Source organism: Myotis yumanensis, unplaced genomic scaffold, assembly GCF_028538775.1.
Source record: "Myotis yumanensis isolate MYYU_CA2020_CCGP unplaced genomic scaffold, mMyoYum1.0.hap1 SCAF_12, whole genome shotgun sequence".
NCBI lineage: Eukaryota > Metazoa > Chordata > Mammalia > Chiroptera > Vespertilionidae > Myotis > Myotis yumanensis.
Genome location: NW_027223763.1, coordinates 48,381,445 through 48,401,074, shown reverse-complemented (window position 1 = coordinate 48,401,074; position 19,630 = coordinate 48,381,445). Strand labels below are relative to the sequence as shown.

At 38.8% G+C, this 19,630-nt stretch overlaps 1 protein-coding gene across 3 annotated transcripts in view; it reads right to left on the bottom strand.

The window, feature by feature from the left end:
* The window catches only part of JAK2 (Janus kinase 2), a 111,616-nt gene that overhangs the window by 8,960 nt on the left and 83,026 nt on the right, over positions 1–19,630 (bottom strand). The window contains exons 16-25 of one of the 3 annotated variants that reach the window (XM_070431600.1): positions 17,610–17,795; positions 15,694–15,845; positions 15,392–15,542; positions 14,283–14,419; positions 11,972–12,161; positions 11,274–11,398; positions 10,930–11,102; positions 7,414–7,531; positions 4,848–4,961; positions 3,343–3,483 (exon numbers count right to left, since the gene is read on the bottom strand). In XM_070431600.1, coding sequence (XP_070287701.1) covers positions 3,376–3,483; positions 4,848–4,961; positions 7,414–7,531; positions 10,930–11,102; positions 11,274–11,398; positions 11,972–12,161; positions 14,283–14,419; positions 15,392–15,542; positions 15,694–15,845; positions 17,610–17,795 — 1,454 coding nt within the window. In that variant the 3' untranslated portion in view covers positions 3,343–3,375. Of the gene's footprint in view, positions 1–3,316; positions 3,484–4,847; positions 4,962–7,413; positions 7,532–10,929; positions 11,103–11,273; positions 11,399–11,971; positions 12,162–14,282; positions 14,420–15,391; positions 15,543–15,693; positions 15,846–17,609; positions 17,796–19,630 lie in introns of those variants that run through there. The other 2 variants (XM_070431599.1, XM_070431601.1) reach the window with 2 other exon arrangements.

Sequence of the window (19,630 nt, the reverse complement as noted above, 5' to 3'; positions counted from 1 at the left end):
CTGAGCAGCACTCCCTCTGTGGGAGTGCACTGACCACCAGGGGGCAGCTCCTGCATTGAGCGTCTGCCCCCTGGTAGTCAGTGCTGGTCATATCGACAGGTTGTTCAGTCGATTTGCATATTAGGGTTTTATTATATAGGATAGCAAAGTGAAAGAGCTTTAGTAAGTAATACTGGAAAACTAGAGAAACTTTCATTAGAAATCATTTAAATACAAGAACTACAGTGGATACAGTAATGTTCATAAGAAAATGCAGTATAATCTTAGGAAGCATTTCTTTAAAAAAAAAATCTAAAGGTAAGTTTACTGTTATAAAAGGCTTTCTCTGCACATCCCTAAACCAATGTGTATACCCCCACTTCCTTGGTGGGGGTATTTAAAAGACAATAAAAAAGAAAATAACTTCTGGATATTTATTACATCAATATTTCAATTTTTGGGAACATGCTAAAGGCACAATGAAAAAAATAACACATCTTCATAAACTGGCCATATAACACCACCCCATGGAGAATGGCTCCCAGGTATAGAACTATGGGTATTTTCTAATGTCTACTCCATAATAAAATTGTTTAAATAAAGTTGAAATATCAGAAGTTATAGTTGTGACAAAAATTTCACTTGACTTTATAGCAGAAGTCTTGGGTTGTAAGAAAGCACTCCTTCACAGCAAATTACAGTGTACTGGCAGCGCATGTATAAATAACATAAAAAAGTGACTGTTTCCCAAAGCAGGTAGCCATGGATATAAGGAATTATTTATATAAAGACTGTATAATTTACTATACCAGAATATTTACAGAATTACAGAATTCTAAAAAATCTTTATCCTCATTTCTGAAGAATATTAACTTGAAGAAACATTTTGGCATTAACTAGAACAAGTAATTACCTATTTCTTGTGCAGAAACAACTAAACAGCTACAGGTTCAATTTCTTTTCATGTATAGTCAAAATCAAAATTTAAAACACTACTAATCCTTAATGAATAATAATTCTCTTGAAAACTTAACATTTTACAATAAAGTAGTCATCAACTCTAAATACTTAAAAATGCTTATAAAGTATTTCTTCTCTACAACTAAAAACTGAAACATTAAAAAAACATTTTAAAAAATTTAGTTAACATCCTTGTTTTTAAAAACAAACAAAATGGCCCTCTCTGGTTTGGTTCAGTGGATAGAGCACCGTCCTGTGGACTGAAGCATCCTGGGTTCGATTCCAGTCAGGGGCACATGCCCAGGATTGCGGACTTGATCACCAGTAGGGGACATGCAGGAGGCAGCTGATCAATGATTCTCTCTCATTGATCCTTCCATCGCTCTCTCCCTCTCCCTCTCCCTCTCCCTTCCTCTCTGAAATCAATAGAAAATAATAATAATAATAAAATAAATAAAAACAAAATGTTTTAGACCTTTAAAATTCTACCTTTCAGAACTTAAGTTTTAATACAAAAATCTGAAATCAAGCACATCATCATACTTTTGACTTGAAAAGTAGGAAAATGGAGATCTTTAATTGCACTGTATTTACAGATCTTGAAGAGTCTTTACAAATTAAATAAAAATTATATTCAACTTTCATCAAAATATCTACTAGAAACCTTTTAAAATTTTAAATGATTTTTTTCATTCGGCAACCACTAAAATATTTCAAAGATCATGTAAAGAGAATTTCTCCTCTTTCCTTCCTTCTAACCAAAAGAATCTCAAACTCTACATGTGAAGAATTCTTTCTTACAGAATTTGCACTTTAAAACTAGCTCCAAAAAATAATCAGAAAAATAATTAAAAGTCTGTTTAAAAAAATAGCACATACCACTGAAACTAGAGTAAGAAATTATTTTCTTTTTAACCCAAATACTAACTATTTTAAACTTTTTATAAATAACAATAAATACCGCCTCATATTATGTACGGTGTATAAAATGGAGTAGCACTAAAACAAATGATGACAATGAACAACCCATTATACTTCACTGAAAATAAGTATACTCTCATTTTTCTTAGAGGAATATTATGAATTTTCTACTGGCATTCTGGAATAAAATAACAAGCATACTTTTTTACCAATTTCCTCTCATTTCTCCTTTGAATATAAGACTTTCTAAATTTTCTAAGAGAAAATTTATTCTGAGACTACAAGAGATTTCTGAAACCCCTAAAATACAGTCTTAAAAAAACATCCCTACCCCATACTATGAATCTTCATAGGTTAAATTTAATGCATGATGATAGGTCCCAAGGATTGAAGAATCATACTGACAGCCAATAGCTCAAGGGATGACAATAATCCTGCATTTGTAATCTCAAAATTTTAAAAGAAAACTATTTACCAGTCTTAGAAAAATTTAGAGATCTATTTAAAAAAAAATAACAACATACTCATCACAAATAGATACAAGAGAGACAAATAAGAAAATAGATTGTGTTACAGCTTTGTAAACTTGTTCCATTTCAAAATGTATTCTTTATAGTTAGGGAAATCCCTATACAAATAAAACTAAACATTTGTTCCCTTTTCTTTGAAAAATATTTACAGTACATAGAATGATAAGCAAAAAGTATACACCTGCTTATATTGCTGGCCAGTGATATAGATGAACAAGAACACAAAAGTGCTTACTCAATTATTTGAGCATCTTAATTTGTTTGTATAGTGAAGTTATTTTAGATCAACTATGGAAAAATTAGAAAACACCATTAATGAACCAGCCCTTGTGTAAAAGATCACACAAGATGCCAAGGTATTATACAGTCACTGTGGTAAAAACTGTACATATGTATTCTGTGCTTCTTTAACATTGTAAAATTTATATTACAATTTTTTCATCTCTCAAAATTCTGAATTAAAAAACATCTATTTTTTTTCTTTTGCCAAAGAAAAGTGATGTTAAGTGACTAAGTTCATGAAAGTTTTTACAAAATTCTTTACTAAGAACTTTTCATCCATTTCTTTTACTGGTGTCCCCATAAAGAAAAACTCACTATACAGTGGGGCCTTGACTTACAAGTGTCCCGACTAACGAGTTTTTTGAGATATGAGCCGTCTCTCGGCCGATTTTTTGCTTTGAGTTGTGAGCTAAAATTCAGGTTACGAGCCAGCTTCAGATACCCCACCGCTAGTTGGCGCAGCGAACGTCAAAATGATTTGACATACGAGTAATTTGAGTTACGAGCTCCATCATAGAACGAATTAAACTCGTAAGTCAGGCCCCACTGTACTTTGAAAGTTTTGAGCAGATATTTCCACATCCTTGTGGCTAGCATCATGATATACATAACAATGATATATGTAGTAATAGTCCACAGCAATGTGAAATACAAAACTTTGTTCTCTAACTTTATTTTGGTCTCAGAGTGAAGTTCATTTCGTTCATCCAGCTATGTTGTCCCTTATTTGATCAACTCGAAGAGCTAGGTTTCTGAAAGATGGACGTTGATTTACATTATTATTCCAGCATTCTGTCATGATCACATAGATCTGTAAAAGAGAAAATAAACCAGAATTACAATGAACACAAAGTGTTATTTTTTTAATTGGCAGAAGACATGAATTCAGAACTCCCACTTAATTCTTCCATATAGGTATCTGTGCCTAGATCCACAGTTATATGATTACTAGAGGCCCGGTGCATGAAATTCGTGCACGATGTGGGGGTCCCCTCAGCCCAGCCTGTACCCTCTCCAATCTGGGACCCCTTGGGGGATGTCCGACTGCGGGTTTAGGCCCGATTCCAGGGATCAGGCCTAAACTGGCAGTCGGACATTCCTTTCACAATCCTGGACCGTTGGCTCCTAATTGCTCACCTGCCTGCCTGCCTGGTTGCCCCTAACTGCCCCTCCCCCCGCTGGTCTGATTGCCCCTCACTGCCTCTGCGTGCCAGCTGGATCACCCCTAACTCCCCCCCCCCGCCAGCCTGGTCACCCCCAACTGCCCCCCTGCTGGCCTGGTTGCCCCACGCAGCCTGCTGTTCAGTCGTTTGGTCGTCCCTCATTAACCCCCCTGCTGGCCTGGTCACCCCACGCAGCCTGCTAGTCATTTGATCGTCCCTCACTAATCCCCCTGCCAGCCTGGTTGTAGGCAGCCATCTTGTAAGGGTGTGAGAGTTAATTTGCATATTACCTCTTTATTATATAGGACTAGAGACCCAGTGCATGAATTCGTGCATAGGTGGGGTCCCTCTGGATCGCCTGCAGGGGTTGGGCCGAAACCCGCAGTCCAACGCCGCCTGCAGCTCCTACCTGCGGCTCGTGCTCATCCCAGCCCCACTGTGCCTGCCACAGACTCGCACCCAATCAGTCCCAATCGGGAGAGGCTCGTGCTGCTGCAGCGGCACTTGCCAGCCATGAGCCCTGCGTCTGGTGCCCTCCAAGGGGAGTGGCCTGCAGGATTGGGCTGAAACCAGCTCTCCGACATCCCCCATGGGGTTCCAGATTGCAAGAGGGCATAAGCCAGGCTGAGGGACCCCACCGGTGCACGATCAGGCCAGGGAGGGACTGCAGGAGGGCTCCAGGGCATGTTTGGCCCATCTTGCTCAGTCCTAATCGGCCAGACCCTAGCAGCAAGCTAACCTACCGGTCATAGCGTCTGCCCCCTGGTGGTCAGTGCATGTCATAGCGAACAGTTGAGCATCATTAGCATATTACTCTTTGATTGGTTGTTCAGTTTTTCTGCCATTTGGTCTATTTGCATATTACCCTTTTATTATATAGGATTATTATATAGGATGCTATTTATTTAAAAGCTCATCAATCAAATTTGATCAAGTGACCTGAAGTCCTTGTTCTAAAAGAGCAAGAAATTGTATGATTACTATGGATAGAAAAAATAAATAAATTTGTGACCTCATCTGGGCATCCATCTGGTCTTGGTAATCTTCCATTATTCTTCAAGAGTTCTATCAAATGAAACACAATCATCTGTCCTTGTTTGTCGTTGCCAATCATACGCATGAATTCCTGAAACATAAACCCACATTTCAGTGAGATTTTTGGGGTACATTTAATTTGAAGCAGAAATCTTTCTCAACTTCTTCCAATAAATGGGAACAATTCTGTATATGTATGCTTTCTTATATGTTTGAAACATTTTAAAAACAGACTATTTTGCTTGGTTGGTGTGACTCAGTGGTTGAGCATCAACCCAGGAACCAAGAGGTTGCTGGTTCGATTCCTGGTCAGGGCACATGCCCAGGTTGCAGGCGTGGTCCCCAGAGGGGGCATGCAGGAGGCAAATGATTGATGATGTTCCTCTCCCATCAATGTTTCTACCTCTCTATCCCTCTCCCTTCCTCTCTCTCTAAAAAAATCAATGAAAAATATTTTTAAAAGTCAAACTATTTTAAAACTTCCTTTTCAGGAATACTTCAGACAGGATTGTTACATGTGGAACCTCTATAATGCCATTTCTATAAATGTAATATACTCAACACAAATTCCCTGAGAAGGGCCCAAAACAAGTGAACTAAAACTATATTTACATTTTTTGGTGGCTATTGTTTTAACATGTCACATTACATTACATTTCAGCTCAAATAAAAACTTGAGTGTAAAAGAGGGCATAATAAAAAGAGTGCAGAATGAATGTTTAAGTAAAAGTACATGGAGAGAAAAATATGTTCAAGTGTTAAAAATTCATAAAAATCTGATTTGTAAGCTAGGAAAATATTTACAGCACATCCTTTATTGAAATATAGAGAGCTCTTATAAACTGGTAAGAAAAATTACTAAAATAAAAATGGGCAAAGCACATAAAGAGACAATGCACACACATATGTACACCAAATACCCAATAAGTATGTGTTCAGTCACACTAATAGGAGAAATGCAATTTCAGATCAAATGGATGCAACTTCTCTCCTACCAATTTGGCAAAGCTGCATAGAAACATAATAGTGGATACTGTCAAATGATGAAATGCACATACCCTGTGCACTGCTATTGAGAATATAATCTGATATAGCTTTTCTGGAAAGCATTTTGAAAAACTCAAGAACCTTTAAAAGAGTTCATAACTTTTCATCTATTATTAAACTTTTATTCTAAGGTGACAACCACAGAGAAACAAATATTTATGTATAAGGATGTTCACTATGTTCATTGAGGTGTTACATAAAAGACTGAAAATGGAAAATAATTGTTTAGAAATTACATCCTTATTATGAAATGCTATCCAAAAGTTAGAAGCCATATTTTCAGTAAATAGTTACTAATAAAGGAAAATATCCATGCTCTAATACTTAATTAAAAAAACAAGGTAGCAAGCTGTATAGTATAACCTTTATTTTATAAAAAAATTATTTTAATACAGTTTCACTTTTACATATAAACTTAAAAGAAGCCAGGAAGAAAACATACCACAGTACTAAAATAGTTACCTCTGAGTAGTTGAATTGGAGAGGATTTTTTTCATACTTTTCAATATTAAAAAAAATTCTATAATGATCAGAAAAAAACTACTTTAAAAGTTTAACTTTTGCAATAATTCCTAGAATGAATGAGTTTATTGGATGTATTAAGAATAATATTAAGAGAATATAGTAAACTAGAGACCCACTGCACGAAATTCGTGCACGGGAGGGGGGGTGTCCCTCAGCCCAGCCTGCACCCTCTCCAATCTGGGACGCCTTGGGGGATGTCCAACTACTGGCAGTCGGACATCACCCTCACAATCCAGGACTGCTGGCTCCTAACCACTTGCCTGCCTTCCTGCCTGATTGCCCCTAACCGCTCTGCCTGTCAGCCTGATCACCACCTAACTGCTCCCCTGCCGGCCTGCTTGACGCCTAATTGCTCCCCTGCCAGCCTGATCACCTCCAAGTGCCCTCTCCTTCTAGCCCAATCGCCCCCAACTGCCCTCCCCTGCTGGCCCGATCGCCCCCAACTAACCTCCCCTGCCAGTCCGATCACCCCCAACTGCCTTCCCCTGCCGGCCTGATTGCCCCCAACTGCCCTGCCCTGCAGGCCTGGTCACCCCCAACTGCCCTCCCCTGCTGGCCTGATCTCACCCCCAACTGCCCTCCCCTCTGGCCTAATGGCCCCCAACTGCCCTCCCTTGCCAGCCTGATCTCGCCCCCAACTGTTCTCCCCTGCAGGCCTGGTTCCCCACAACTGCCCTCCCCTGCTGGCCTGATCGCCCACAACTGCCCTCCCCTGTCGGCCATCTTGTGGCGACCATCTTGTGACATCGTGCGATGCCCCCTAGGCTTTTATTATATAGGATAGTACTCTACCCCTCTTCTTTTTAAAAATTCAAGTTAATTTAATCAATAAGTTTAGGGTTATTTTGTTGGATGCTGTATTACAAATAAGCAAGAAGAGGCTAGATGAGCTTTAAGCTTACTATTATTGTTTGGCAAAAGCTTTTCTGATGTTAAAAAAAAAAGTTGAAAGTAAATAAAAACATACTGACCGCTGGTGGACTTTTACTCTTCTCAATATAGGTGAAAAGTTCATATAGAACCACTCCAAAGCTCCAAACATCTGAGGCCACAGAAAACTTGCTCTCTGTCAGTGATTCTGGAGCATACCTGTGAAATAGGGAAGCATTTAAAAGGCGGTTACTTGATGTGTCAACTCTTGTTTGTAGCTGCAAACCAATTGGATTAAAAATTAAAACAGCAAGATGTACAGGAAAGAGTTAACATAGCCGGCTTGAGGCTGTCATCCTAAAAAAGGCCTGCTTGCAATGTTGACACTTGACTGGTACCGGGAACTTAGATTTCAGGAGTGTTTCCACAATTCCCTAAATGATAAGAGGGGCTCACTGTGCCTAAAATGTTTCTGCAAACTACATGGTTTGTGCTGAATGCCTACTTTCCCTCTAGGAGTCTGAAATTGTGGTACATACCAGGCAGAGGGTGCTTACGTGTCCAGTCCCAACACAAACCTTGGGCACTGTGTTGTCACAATTACTGCTGGGAAAAGGAAGTGTGTCCCACATGACTTTACTGAGAGAGGACCTTGGAAGACTGTGCTTGGTTTCCTCCAGCTTTGCCCCAGACTCCTTTCCCCTTTGCTGATTTGCTTTGTGTCCTTTCCCTGTAAGGAATCATAGCTACGAATATGGCTATATGCTGAGTGCTATGAATCCTCCTAGTGAATATCAAACCTGAGAGTGTTCTTAGGAACCCCCAAATACACAAAGTTAACTCAAAACAAACAAACAAACAAAAAAACCATTTTTGTCTCTATAGGAAACACCAGGGTTAACTGCAAAGTACCACAGACAGAAAACGTTGCTTCTAAACTGGAGCAAGACTTGAAGCTACTAACATATATGTAAAAGAAAAAACCTGCTTATGTCAAGGAAGTGATTTTTGTAAAGTAGCACAGAAAATTAGAAAGTCCGGGAGAAATGGTGCGACTATCTACTCAAGTATCAACACTAACCAAGGGAGAATTTTGGCTAATGGACTGTGAATATCCTGGTTACATTGCTAAGTTTATCCTTATTATAGAGAGTGATAACAGAGATGTTTAAGATTGATGAGATTTAAAATATAAATTACAAAAATTTAATCTCTTCTTTAAAATATACTCACTTCCATAAATCCTTCTCTGACTACTCAAGGTTTTTATGACCAATTGCTACTGAATTTCTATAATACTTGTAGCCTATGCCACACAATTAACTATGCAATGCTATATTAATTTTATATTTAGTTTTTAAAAACACTTAACATATTTAGTTATATTTTTAAATAAATGTTAGCTTTAGCCCACAAATGGAACATAACATCCCTGAAGACAGTACTACTCCCCCAACCACTGTAAACTATTCTCATCCTTCGGTTATCCTGAAAGCACTCCTGTAATCGCCTCCTCATTCCTCCCTCCCCCAATCTGCAAGGCTGTTTCTCTCTCCCATCACTACTGTAAGAATAAATACAAATCAAAAATATAATTCTCCTTGTTGAAAATGAGGAAAATGACTCTTCCCCCTCTTTCCTTAAAGCATTTATTTTAGAAAATTTACCATTGTAAATTCTTTATCTCTTTAAAATGTAAGTAAGTATTTTTTAAAGCTTTTGCTCAAATGCCTCTTGCCAGCTTTATGATATGTTTTTCTCAAGAACCCGGGAATCATCTCTTTGTAATATAATCATCAAGGAAGTCAGCACCCCTATTTCTCAGTTTCTGTGAGAGGGTAGGTACCTGACTTCAGCAGATTCCTCCTTCCAAGTTACAAAATTATCTCTTGTCATAAGTTATAGTTTATTTTTCCTTTGGTAAAGCCAATTAGCTAATACCTGGTGACTTCAATTACCCAGTGAATTTAGGATGAACCATGTGTGACAAATGTGATGTCAAGTCCTCTCACTTGGGGACTAGTTACTGTTTATCATGAGAAAATGTATGTAATGGATTGAATTTGCTTGGCCATAAGAAAGAATAAGATTTCTTTCTCTCTTTGCAATCTATAAGCAGATTGCTTTTGATGTACAATACCTTCTGGATTAATGCTTACTCAGTAATAAGACTGTTTTCTTTCTAGCTTCTCCCTGCTGTTAGCCTCACCTTAATGTACCCTCTAAACCAGTTCTCCAACCATTAGATCAAAGGCCCCTATACACTCTTAAAAATTACTGAAAAAAAGCTGAAATTACTATAAAAAGAATGCTTCTGTGAGAAGAGTAGCATTGTTTTACATTTTTAAAGGTTCTTTACTGTTTGGTTTAACAGAGAGTATAAGAGTATAACCTATGGAAAATTCCACTATCTATTCATGAAAAAAGGAGAGTGAAAAAAGCACATGACATCTTAGTATTAGTATTAAAATAACTTTTGATAACAGACTCCCTAAAGGGGGTACAAGGGGTCCCCATACTTTGAGAACTGATATTCTGCACCAAAAGTAGAGGTGGGGGGGAAGTAAATTCATATTCCTAAAATATGACTCTTACAATGTTATTCCCTGGGTAGAGCCTCTAAATCTTTCACATACACAATGTTTACTAAATAAAGGCTGATCTCTTTAACATGTTGTACAGGGCTCAATATCATTCTAGCCCCAATTACTCCCTGTTTGCTCTGCAATTATGCCATTCACTTACAAGCCCTCATCCTCTTGTTCTTATCCTCTTCTTATGGTAAACTTAAAAAAAATTAAATAATACTTTCTTTTCTTTCTATTAAAATATAGTGACATATAATATTATATGAGTTTCAGGTATACAACATAGTTATTCAACATTTACATAGCTTATGAGGTGATCATAGTGATAAATCTAGTAACCATCTGTCACCATACAAAGTTATTATGATACCACTGACTATCTTCCTTGTACTGTACATTATACCCCTGTGACTTATTTTATAACTGGAAGTTTGTACTGCTTATTGCCTTTCACCATTTTCATCCATCTCCCCAGGACACCTCCAACACCTCTAGGGTACCATGCTAAATGAAATAAGTCACACAGAAAAAGACAAATACCAAATGATTTCACTTGATATAATATGTGGAAACTAAAAAACCTTGACCTTCAGCAAGCTCTTTACCCTGTCTACAATTCAGTTCCTTCATGCTTAAAATGAGATATTAATACATATTCTCCAAGGATTCTTATGAGGATTAAATGAGATAATCCATGACACGCATGTAAGCCCAATGCAAGTACATAAGAAATTTTTGCTACTATTATCCTATATAATAAAAAGTTAATATGCAAATCGTCCCCTTGACCAGGAGTTCAACCAGGGGGCAGGGCCGGCCCACCAACTGACCGCGACCCCTCCCCCTGGCCAGCCCCCCCAGTTGCCGCCCTGACCCCGAGCGGGGCGGGCCAGTCAGACCCCACCTGTGCACGAATTCATGCACCAGGCCTCTAGTAAATATATAAATGACAAACTATTAATAATAGTAAAAATAAAGTTTTAAGTTTATGCTCTAAAATTTCATTTTATTATACTAAAATATACTCACCAGAATATAGGACTTTCACCAGGTTCTTTCACTTTGTAATATTCTTTGTCTTGTGGCAAGACTTTGGTTAACCCAAAATCTCCAATTTTAACTCTGTTTTCATTCTCTACCAATATATTCCTTGTTGCCAGATCCCTGTGGATATACCTTTTTGTACCAAGATATTCCATACCCTACGGATAAAAATAACATTTTTTCTTTCAGCCAGTTTTGTAAACATAATCAATTTCAATGGTCTTGCCTATTTATAGTCCCTTAATTATCTAAGATAAACTAGAGAATTTCTTAATAATTACCTCAACACGTTCACTTCATCTACAACTAATAACCAGAATATTAGGTACCTTGCATATTTGAGATGTATATTGCAGAAGTTTCTTATGATCTATTCGTTCTTTATGCTTTTGGAGATAGTCTCGTAAACTTCCATATGGTAAATATTCCATAATTAATCTTAGATTACGTCGGCCTTTTAAAACACAAATGGGAACATAATGTTATGCTTTGCCATATTTTACTGATGAAATATTAAAAAACAACCATACATAAATGACTTAAAGATATATAAAATCTGAGTCTAAGATGACAGAATTTGTTTGTAAATAAAGGTGAAATATTAAAGAACACAGGCTTTTTGAATCAAAAAGTTTTAAAAAGCTTTAAAATAGTTGTTTTAGTCTTCTGTAATGCAAATCAAAATAAGCTGAGAAAACTTCCTTCTCCTCATTTTGTACTGAACAAAAAGCATCAAATTTAAATATTATATTTTTAAAGAAAATATGAGCAAAGACAATTTCTTTCTTTGAAAATGACATTTGCTTAATAAGCATAAGCAAGGGTGATAACAAACATTTTCAGTGAAGAGAATGATTAACCGACTAGTCAGAGGTTTCCTGTAGTTACAGTCCACCATCACCAAGCAGTCTTCCGTCTTCTCTCTCTGGGCACTGTTATAAGTCCACATCTTGACACAGTATGTTTCTATTATGCAGGATGCCAACAACATAGCTTGAGTTCAAAATAGGTTTCAATGGCCACATACCAGCACTGTAGCACACTCCCTTGTACTTTACAATGTTGTCATGTTGCAGGGATTTAAGGATTTCAATTTCCCTTTCAAAGTCTCTGAGGTGCTCTTCAGTACTGTGCTGGAGCTTCTTCACGGCCACCACCTCCCCAGTGTTGTCTTGTAGAGGGTCATACCGGCACATCTCAACACTCCCAAAGTTACCCTGAACAATACAACACATCAGGACAGAAATCTCAAATTTTCCACACAAACACTAACAAATTCTAATTACATTAGCAATTCAAACAGTCAGAATTAACACACATCCCTAAGCTTAGATTAGGTAACTTTCCAGACAAAAAAGAAAATAGTAATTCCACAGGTGGGTAGTAAACATATATATTTAATTTATTCAAAAGGAATTAAAAGCTGAAATATAAACAACTTCCAAAAAGCTTTTAGACACAAATCATGAACATTAATTATTAAGACAACCCAAGGGACATGCTATCTATCACTATCTTCCAGGAAGAACTTCGCTTTTTCACAATACACCCTTTGGTATCACTGTCAGTGAGCTGGATGGAGTAAGGGTCTATTATGGACTGAAAGTGTATGTCTCCCCAAAATTCATGTGATAAAGCCCTAACCTCCCCAATGAATGTATTTAGAGACTGGGCCTGTGAAGAGACGATAAAGGATAAATGGGGTCATAAGGGTGAGGCCTTAATCTGATAGAACTGGTGCCTTTAAAAGAAGAAGAAGGGCCCTGACCAGTGTGGCTCAATGCTTAGAGTGTCAGCCAAGCACCAAAGGGTAGAGGTTCAATTCCTGGTCATTGCCATGTACCTGGGTTGCAGGTCTGATCCCCAGCCCCAATCAGGGCATGTACGGGAGGCAACCAGTTGATGTATCTCTCACATAGATATTTCTCTCTCTTTCTCCTCCTCCCTCATTCCCTTTCACTGTCTCTAAAAATCAATGGAAAAAATCTCAGGTGAGGATTAACATAAAAAAAGAAGAAGAAGAAGAAGAGGAAGAGACACTAAAGCTCTCTGTCAATAAGGTGGCCAAATGAGGACCACTAAGAGAGCCCTCACCAGTAACCAAACCCTTTCAGAACCTTGATTTCAGACTTTCCAGCCTCTGGAACTATCAGAAATAAATATCTGATGGTAAAGCCACTATGGTATTTTTTTATGTCAGCCTAAGCAGATTAGTACACAGTCTGTATTATTTGCCCAAGAAAGTAAATTTTTAGCCTAAGGGGATGTTCCCACTTTTTTGTTTTTAAGGTGAGTCATTAAAGAAACCTCTTCTCTTTTTATTAAGATTTATTATCTATACAGAGTTGATATATAACATTTACAATTAAGCTTTGGGTATTAATCAAAGTAATATATTTTGGATATTATTGCATTCTTAAAGAACAGAACAACATAGTGTTAAGCTAAAGTTTCTAAGAGACTATATTTTCAGCTATATTTTTAAAGTCAATTTTTAAAAAAACTTAGACCACATATAAGCTCAAAGTTAAATCTCTAATTACACAGGCCAGACAGCAGTGATGAGATGTCACTACTGAGATTAGGTTATAAAAAGGCCATGGTTTCCACATTGGGTGTTTGTCCTCAGCTGCCATGTTGTGAGAATCCTATGGAGAGGCCTGTGTAAGTGAACATAGTCCAGTCAACATCTAGACTCTGAACAATCAGATTATTTCTTCCTCGGATGACTAAAAAAGAGAATATAGTAAACTAGAGACCCACTGATTTGAGTAGAAAAGCTTAATTGAGCCCTGGCTGGTGTGGCTCAGTTGGTTGAAGCGTCCTGTACATCAAAAGGTCACAGGTGCAATTCCCAGTCTGGACACGTACCTAGGTTGCATGTTCGTTGTTGCGGTGCGTATGAAGGCAACCGATGGATGTTTGTCTCTCACATCAATATTTTTCTCTCTCTCTTCCCTTCTCTAAAATCAATAAATACATCCTCAGTTGAAGATTTAAAAGAAGAAGAAGAAGAAGGGCTTAACTGTCCCTTTCTCTATTTCATAAATAAAGCACCCTCTACCAAGAAACAGTCCCATGGTCAAATCAGTTGGGGAAATGTTATCTAATATTTGAAGAGGTTCAATGCATATTACATGTTAAAGATTCTGAAAAGTTCTTAAAGATAACTGTTTAACACAGCACTTCTCCAACATCTGACAACTAAACTTTTTCCTACAAATACTCCTTAAAGTTTTATGAAATGTGAACTTTAGAGAATCTTTAAAGCCTTTTTTTCCTAAATAAAATGTTCTACGGCTATAATTTAACTATTTAAAAAACTTCTTTCATCTTACCTTGCCAAGTTGCTGCAGAAATTTCAAGTGTCTTTCTTCAAACTGAGTAGGGTCTCGGTCTTCAAAAGCTCCAGAAAACCCTAGGGCACCTATCCTCATATTTGGTAACATGTCATTCTCTGTTAACAATTCATAATCTGCAGAAATAAAGAATAATACACCATAATCTGGCAAATAAATTCTCTGGGTTAATATGTATTCAAGCTGACCAAAATAGCCGAAACCGGTTTGGCTCAGTGGATAGAGCGTCGGCCTGCGGACTGAAAGGTCCCAGGTTCGATTCCGGTCAAGGGCATGTACCTGGGTTGCGGGCACATCCCCAGTGGGAGATGTGCAGGAGGCAGCTGATCGATGTTTCTCTCTCATCGATGTTTCTAACTCTCTATCTCTCTCCCTTCCTCTCTGTAAAAAATCAATAAAATATATTTAAAAAAATAAAAAAATAAATAAAAAATAAAAAAACAAAAACAAAAAAAACTGACCAAAATAATTCGAATTTAGAAATACTAAACACAGGATAACGTTAATAGTTTAGATTATAATAATGGAGCCTTTACTTATTACCCACAATCTGACAGGCTTTCAAGAAAGATTTTTACAAAGAATAAATAATTACTTTATAAAATTGGCAGTTTTTATATTTATAAAGAATATATTCTGATTTCTTTGTGAAATTAGTAATACCGGAAAAGGAAATACCTGTAGGTCAGACACATGCATATTTAGTTACATACTTTAAAGGAGTGGACAAAAACAAATCTACTTCATGTTTTGAAAATGAATTATAAAATGTATGAAAACTAGTTTTTAAAAAACAAATAATTGTTTTTTAAAAACTCAAATAAGATAAACTTTTATAATATACTAGTCATCAAGTAGCAGACTAAAATTGGGTAAATGAAGGAGAAAAAGCCTTTTTTTAAATGTAAATATTGCTCAATCAAGGAGTCTAGAATATGTATAAAGTAGGAAAGTCATATGCCCATATGAAATTCTAAAAGACATCAAAGAACTTATTGAGAGGATTACAAAATTAGTAAAGATTTGTTAAATACAAAAAAAAAACCACAAAAAAACAGAAAGATAGCTGGAGAATCAATAATACATACCTGGAGTAAACAAACTATTAAGATCTCGTATGATGGCTCTGAAAGAAGGTCTAAAATCTGGTTCATAATCCATACAATTATTAATAAGATTTGCTAATTCTGTCCACTTTGGTGCAGGAAGCTGGTGTCTATCTTCATAAAACTGTAGCTTCTATAATTAAAGAATCACACATTGAGAATTGTGTAATGCCTTATCAATCCCTTATTTTTAAAACCCCTTCTTTTTATATTAAAAAATATAAAATCGTGAAAGAATCATCAAGGATCACAAAATTAATCCAACCCCACAGTCTAGAACTTACTCTTTGAGAATCCAAAGCACTCAGAGGCTTATCTCCTCCACTGCAGATTTCCCACAAAGTGGTACCAAAACTCCATTTGTCTGTTGCCAAGTTTAAGTTTTTAGGATTTTCAATACATTCAGGTGGTACCCATGGTATTCTCTCCTGAAGAACTTTTAAGTGAGAGGAACATAGTATGGTTAAATAGTTCTCACAAGTAAGTAATTCTTTTATATGCAAATCATTTTCAAACTGATTTGAATAATCATTTAATTCAAGATCTCATTTTTAACAATGACAACACTGAGATCCATAAAGACTGAATAATTTGCCCCAAATCACACAATTTTTTATTAGCACTAAGAGAATTAGAACTCTGTACAATAACTCCTGGATCAACTAAACTTTTTTCCATTAAGTCACCAATTTTAAGCCCATGTGCCACAAGAATTTTTAAAACCTGCAATACCTGACTACTTAGTCAGGGGCAATGACCTCTTTTCCTTAAACTGTCAAATAAAAAAATTACTACAGCCAACACAACAATAGACATCCAGTGTGAATGCATCAAAATGGATAAAATCTGCACTTCCTAACATAATTAGGAATGAAAACTGTTTTTTTTATTTATTTTATTTTATTTTTTTAATATATTTTATTGATTTTTTACAGAGAGGAAGGGAGAGAGATAGAGAGTTAGAAACATCGATGAGAGAGAAACATCGATCAGCTGCCTCCTGCACATCTCCTACTGGGGATGTGCCCCGCAACCCAGGTACATGCCCTTGACCGGAATCGAACCCAGGACCCTTCAGTCCGCAGGCTGACGCTCTATCCACTGAGCCAAACCGGTTTCGGCTAAAACTGTTTTTTTAAATTATGTATAAAACTAGAGGCCCGGTGCACAAAAATTTGTGCACTGGGGGGGGGGGGGGAGGGGGGGGTCCCTCAGCCCAGCCTGTGCCCTCTCGCAGTCTGGGACCCCTCGGGAGATAATGACCTGCTGGCTTAGGCCTGCTCCTGGGTGGCAGAGGGCAGGCCCAATCCCTAGGTGCAGCCCCTGGTCGGGCTCAGAGCAGGGCTGATTGGGGAGTTGGGGCGCTGCCCCCTGTCATGCACAGAGCAGGGCGGATTGGGAGGTTGTGATGCCACCCTCAGTCACGCTCAGGGTAGGGCTGATTGGGGGGTTGAGGCACCGCCCCCTATCACACTCAAGGCAGGGTCAATGGGGAGGTTGCGGCACCACCCCCTGTCACGCACAGAGCAGGGCCAATCAGGGGGTTGGGGCGCTGCCCCCTGTCACTCACAGAGCAGGGCCAATCAGGGGGTTGGAGCACTGCCCCCCCCCCCACCCGTCACGCACAGAGCAGGGCCCATCAGGGGGTTGGGGAGCTCCCCCATCACGCACAGAGTAGGGCCGATAGGGGAGTTAGGGCACCTCCTCCTGTCACACACAGAGCAGGGCGGATCAGGGGGTTGGGGCGCCACCACTGTCACACTCAGGGCAGGGCCGATGGGGAGGTTATGGCTCTACCCCGTCACAGACAGAGCAGGGCCCGTGGTGGGGGGGGGTTGGGGTGCCGCCCTCTATCACCCACAGAGCAGGGCCAATCAGGGGCTTGGGGCACTGCACCCTGTCACACACAGAGCAGGGCCGATCAGGGGGTTGGGATGCCACACCCTGTCACACACAGAGCCGCAGGGCGATCAGGGGGTTTGGGCGCTGCCCCCTGTCATGCTGATCTGGTGCCAGGAGACCTCTCGGCTCCGCTGATCCCGGTGCTGGGAGGCATATTACCCTTTTACTATATAGGATAGAGGCCTGGGGGCCGGCTGGTTTGCCCTGAAGTGTGTCCTGGATCAGGGTGGGGGTCCCCACTGGGGTGCCTGGCCAGCCTGGATGAGGGGATGATGGCTGTTTGCAGCTGGTCACATACCCTTTAGGGTGGGGGTCCCCACTGGGGTGCCTGGCCAGTCTGGGTGAGGAGCTGAGGGCTGCCTTAAGGCTTGCGATTGATTGAAGCTCCCAACCACTCCTTTTTTTCTTTTTTTTTTTTTTTCTTCTGGGCCAGCTTTAGCTCTGGCTCTAGCTCTGAGGCTTCCGCTGCTGGTTTGTTTCGGTTCTATAATCGAAACAATGTATAACTTCAGCTCTGAGATCCCGGCCTTCTATATTTGTTAGAATGTTTCAAACTGCCAGCTCAGAGGCCGGCAAGTCAAGTCAGGCGGGGAACGTTGGAGTCTGCAGTCCCTGGAGCAAGCAAGCCTCATGTTCACTTCCAGCTGCCTGGCTGCCGGCCGCCATCTTGGCTGACAGTTAATTTGCATAAGGATATGCTGATTAGCCAATGGGAAGGGTAGCGGTCGTACGCCAATTACCATTTTTCTCTTTTATTAGTGTAGATAGTAAAGAAAACAAAAATTATTTGACAAAGGTATGAGAAGTACACATCTAAAGCACATCCCAGTATTTAGAGAAATGCAGTAGAGGACAAAGGAAGGACACATTAATTAGTACCAAAGAGACAGAGGGTAAAACTGGCTAAGTCCTCCAAAAAATGTCAATTTAGATACAATAAGAAATATACAATTTATGAAAAATTGTTTAGTGTCATGAATAATCATAGAACAACAAAGCAAAATAATGAGGTGTGATTTTAATGTATTAAATTAAGAGTTCTCCAATGCTTCAAAGCCCTCTAGGTCACTGAGTACCACTTTTTCAGAGCGGTCCCTGATGGCTTGTATCGAGAGCCTAAAAAATGTTCCCATCCCTTGATCCAGTAATTGCACCGTAGTGATCTACTCTAAGGAAATATTCAGAAATATAGCTAAGATTTTCACATAAATAAATATAAAAATAAAGAATGAATAAAATCTGACCTTTCATACATAATTAGGGATAGTCGGTTTGGCCCAGTGGATAGAGCACTGGCCCAGGGACTGAAGGGTTATAGGTTCGATTCCAGTCAAGGGTACATACTTCGGTTGCAGGCTCAATCCCTGGCCTAGTTGGGGCACATTCGGGAGGCAACCAATCAATGAGTCTCTCTCACATTAATGTTTATTCTCTGTCTATCCCCCTCCCTTCCACTCTCTCTAAAAGTTAATCGAAAAATATCCTTGGGTGAGGATTAACAACAAAATTATCTTTATCTGATGTATCATTCGCAAATACGTTCTTCCATATAATGAACTCCCTTTTCATTTTGTTGATGGTTTCTTTTGCTGTGCAAAAACTTTTTATTTTGATATAGTCCCATTTGTTTATTTTCTCTTTTGTTTCTCTTACCCTAGGACAGTGATGGCGAACCTTTTGAGCTCGGCGTGTCAGCATTTTGAAAAACCCTAACTTAACTCTGGTGCCATGTCACATATAGAATTTTTTTGATATCTGCAACCATAGTAAAACAAAGATTTATATTTTTGATATTTATTTTATATATTTAAATGCCATTTAACAAAGAAAAATCAACCAAAAAAATGAGTTCGCGTGTCACCTCTGACACGTGTGTCATAGGTTCGCCATCACTGCCCTAGGAGATGTATCGGCAAACATATTGCTAGGAGAGATGTTTGAAATTTTGCTGCCTATGGTTTCTTCTAGGATTTTTATGGTCTCATAACTTATATTTAAGTCTTTTATCCATTTTGAGTTTGTTCTTTTTTAAAATATATTTTTATTGATTTCAGAGAGGAAGGGGGAGGGAGAGAGAATAGAAACATCAATGATGAGAGAGAATCATTGATCAGCTGCCTCCTGCATGCCCCCTACTGGGGATCGAGCCCATAGCCCAGGCATGTGCCCTTGACCAGAATTGAACCTGAGACCCTTTAGTCGACAGGCCAATGCTCTATCCACTGAGCCAAACCAGTTAGGGCTTGAGTCTATTCTTGTGTATGGTGTAAGCTGGTGGTATAGTTTCATTTTTTTTTTTTGCATGTACCTGTCCAATTT